This window comes from Mizuhopecten yessoensis, unplaced genomic scaffold, assembly GCF_002113885.1.
Source record: "Mizuhopecten yessoensis strain PY_sf001 unplaced genomic scaffold, ASM211388v2 scaffold714115, whole genome shotgun sequence".
NCBI classification, from domain to species: Eukaryota; Metazoa; Mollusca; class Bivalvia; order Pectinida; family Pectinidae; genus Mizuhopecten; species Mizuhopecten yessoensis.
Window position 1 is genome coordinate 122 of NW_018478959.1, and position 3,224 is coordinate 3,345.

General features: G+C 35.2%; 1 protein-coding gene across 1 annotated transcript; it reads left to right on the plus strand.

Moving 5' to 3' along the window:
- Positions 1-519: 519 nt before the first annotated feature.
- On the plus strand, positions 520-2,722 carry LOC110440945 (rho GTPase-activating protein 22-like; the record flags this gene model as incomplete). Its single annotated transcript, XM_021484057.1, has 3 exons — positions 520-649; positions 2,033-2,191; positions 2,597-2,722. Coding segments are annotated over exons 1-3 (333 nt in total), but the record flags the coding sequence as incomplete, so codon positions are not given.
- Between the last annotated feature and the right edge of the window lie 502 nt (positions 2,723-3,224).

Below are 3,224 nucleotides of genomic sequence, written 5' to 3' on the forward strand. Positions count from 1 at the left end.
GTAACTATATATCGCCTGAGAAATCTCTATTCTGTAAGCTAACTTTAGATTCCTGACGAGGTCGGGTCAATCGGTTCTAGTACCGAGCACCTACTCTTACAGAGAAAATTAATATTAATTTATTGATATTTAGATAAATTATATAGACAACATATCAAAGCACTTATGTCGACTATATAACACTAGCTAGGTATGAACCTTTATGTATATTATTTGAACGGGCCTCACATATTAATAAATATTGTACATGGTTCAGAGGCCCGAAAGATGTAGCGCAAAGAACCTCATCTAATAATATAAATAGGTCTTTGTGCAGCTTTAGCTAACCCTTCCCTCTATAACAAGTCCTAGCCACCATCTGCTACTACCAGTATTAGATACAGCGTCTTATTATCTACGTTGCTGCGGCAGCTAATTATATAGGCAGGCCATCTGGCAGCTGTTCATATCCTGACCGGGTTCCCCTTCGTGGGCCCCTTGTAATGGGGAGCAGGAAGTTTACATTGGAGCGCCATCTAGCTACTAGTTGCTGAAAAACAAAACAACGAGGAAAACAGATGATGCAGAATGAAGTTTGACTTGGAAAACAACCACCAATCAAATGGATAATGAGAACACGACTCTGAAAACTGGATATCTATTGAAATTTGTAAATATCGCTAGAATGTCATATCTTCTTGAACTTACTTGATATTGATTGTAAATATAAAGGGCACCACCCCCTTGGCCTCGTCATGCAGAAATCACAGTTTCGGTTCACGAATCTGGTGCAGTGTACTTACATGCTACAACGTATTGACGTACGATCTTAATTCGATTTTTCTTTCACATTTTTACCACATTAATATTCATGTCCAAACTGTTCATACGTTATATGTATACTTGTCAAGTCACTTCGGATATACAAGGTGATTACACCTGTAACAGCTATATTTAACGTTAGGCCAGTGAGTCATTTTTTGATAGTTTCATTGTCTTAAATCACAGACCAAACGCAAACGGGTATGAATTGCATAATGCTTCTAGCTACAGATTTTGTCATATTACTCGTTTATCCTAAACCAGTTAAATGATATACACTTTTTACGAGAAAAAAATAATCTCATAGCTAGTTATATAAATCAATTGTTATTTTACATAAACAGGCTAGGTTCATATGTTGGCCACAACGTTAACCAAGCATATGGTAATAATCCTGCATTTTGGTAACAGATACCGACATATGGGAACTAACTTTGCAATAGGATAACAGTTTCCATATACAGTAACATTTCTATTACTGAAATGGGGAATAAAGTGAAATGATAATACATTAAGTTCTTTTAAGCATTATGAAGATTATTCTTTCAACATGATCAAATATAATACAATGAGGTACAATTATGCACAAAAATATGTTAATTCAGTGTGTACATTTTTGTGAAAATGACAAACTATATCACCTCCATTGTTTATTGCATGTTGTATACATAGAGTAGCTATGAATAGCACACTGAAGAAATCATGCTCTCCTGTCACACTTTCGCTAAACCCTCCCAACGACAACACCCTGAAGTCGATTGAGAACGAGGTCAGTGATATGGTTTGTCATTTTCACAAAAAGTTAGACATCAAAATTGATTTTTTTTGTCTACAGATCGATGTACTTCATTGTGTTATTTATTGGATTTTGTTTGAAAAAAAATGCGCTCAATTTTAGTCCTATTGTTAAAAAGAAAGTTGTGTGTTTTCGTTCAGTTACCTGGTAAATCATTTTACAATATGAGGTGATACTCCATCACATTCAGATGTCGTTGTCGTTGGCATAAACCCCTGAGTGCAATCTGGAACCCTTGCAATTGACACTTTCTTTAGCAGTTTAAATGCTCAAAATAATTCCCATTTTACAGTTATAGCAGAAAATGTATGCAAAGTTAGTAGAACAAAACATTCTAAAAGCTTAAATTTGGTATTTTTAGAATTTGCAGATCATCATTCTTGAAATTGTTAAATAAGTTAAAATATTTTTACATATTCATTTCTTTTACAACAGGAGCCAAACAAAAGATGGAAAATCCGATGGTTGGTACTTCATGAAGATCAACTCACTTGTCATCATAGACGTGACAAGGCAGTTATAGTCACCATAATTTCATTACAAGGAGCATCAGTTATCTGCCCCTGTCTAGATGACCCTGTAGCTGATGCTCAGGTAAATTTTATATACAAAATGTATATTGTATGATCGCTGCATTTCATGAAGTGCAAATCCATTTACATTGTACTATGTCCAAAAATCCTGTTACCTGTGGAAGTACATGATTGTTTGGTTGGCAGAGAGTTCCTGATTTTGAAGAGTCTACTTTTTACATATTGTCTTTGTAAAATCAAATTTACCTGGTTTCGACAAAAAACTGGATTGAACAAGAGTCTGGTTTAGACAGAGTGCATCAAACTTTTATAAAGGGAGCTTTTCTCAATAAATTTTAATAAAAAAAATTGCAGTTTACTTCTGAAAAAATCCTTCCCGATTTGTATATTTTCTTTCCATAATAAGAAAAATGGGCCCCGTCCCAATTATTAATAACCATTGTCAAACACATGTTTTATAATTTAGGGAGTGTTCAAGATTGTTCTGCCGGAGGGAGAAGAGATATACCTGCAGGCTGCTGGAAGGAAGGACCGTGAAGGATGGGCTCATGCCATTGGGGCTGTAATACGCTCCATCTCTGGCTCAAAACAGGTCAGGCAATGGTGTAACACAATACAGTGTACTGGGGTGGAGGAAACTGATATTTTGTTGAAGACAAAGGCCAAAATGCAACTTAAGGTTCAACACTTCATCAGTTGCCTTTCAACATCAGATTCATCTTTGCTTAAATTTTTAGATAAAGTATATTTCTCCTGACACACAACTCCAGTAACTCAGATAGCATATTTAATGGTCTTGAGTGGGTGCTACATTGTCTATGCTTTAACATTGAAGTGAGGCTGCAATATTGATAAAAATGTTGATGCAATCATGGTCTCGCTTCAAAAATCCAACTCCTATAACACACATGCAGGCACATACACATGTGGAGGTATTACTTAGGTAATTTATACCTGTTAGTTTGTTTCTTGTTAAGCAGCTTGTGTAATGTTCTCTCATTGTATTCATTGTTTGCATTGTATGATACATATGTATATGTATTGTAATGAGCTACTTAGATTAGCTTATTCTGGCTAGATAGAGTGCTATAATT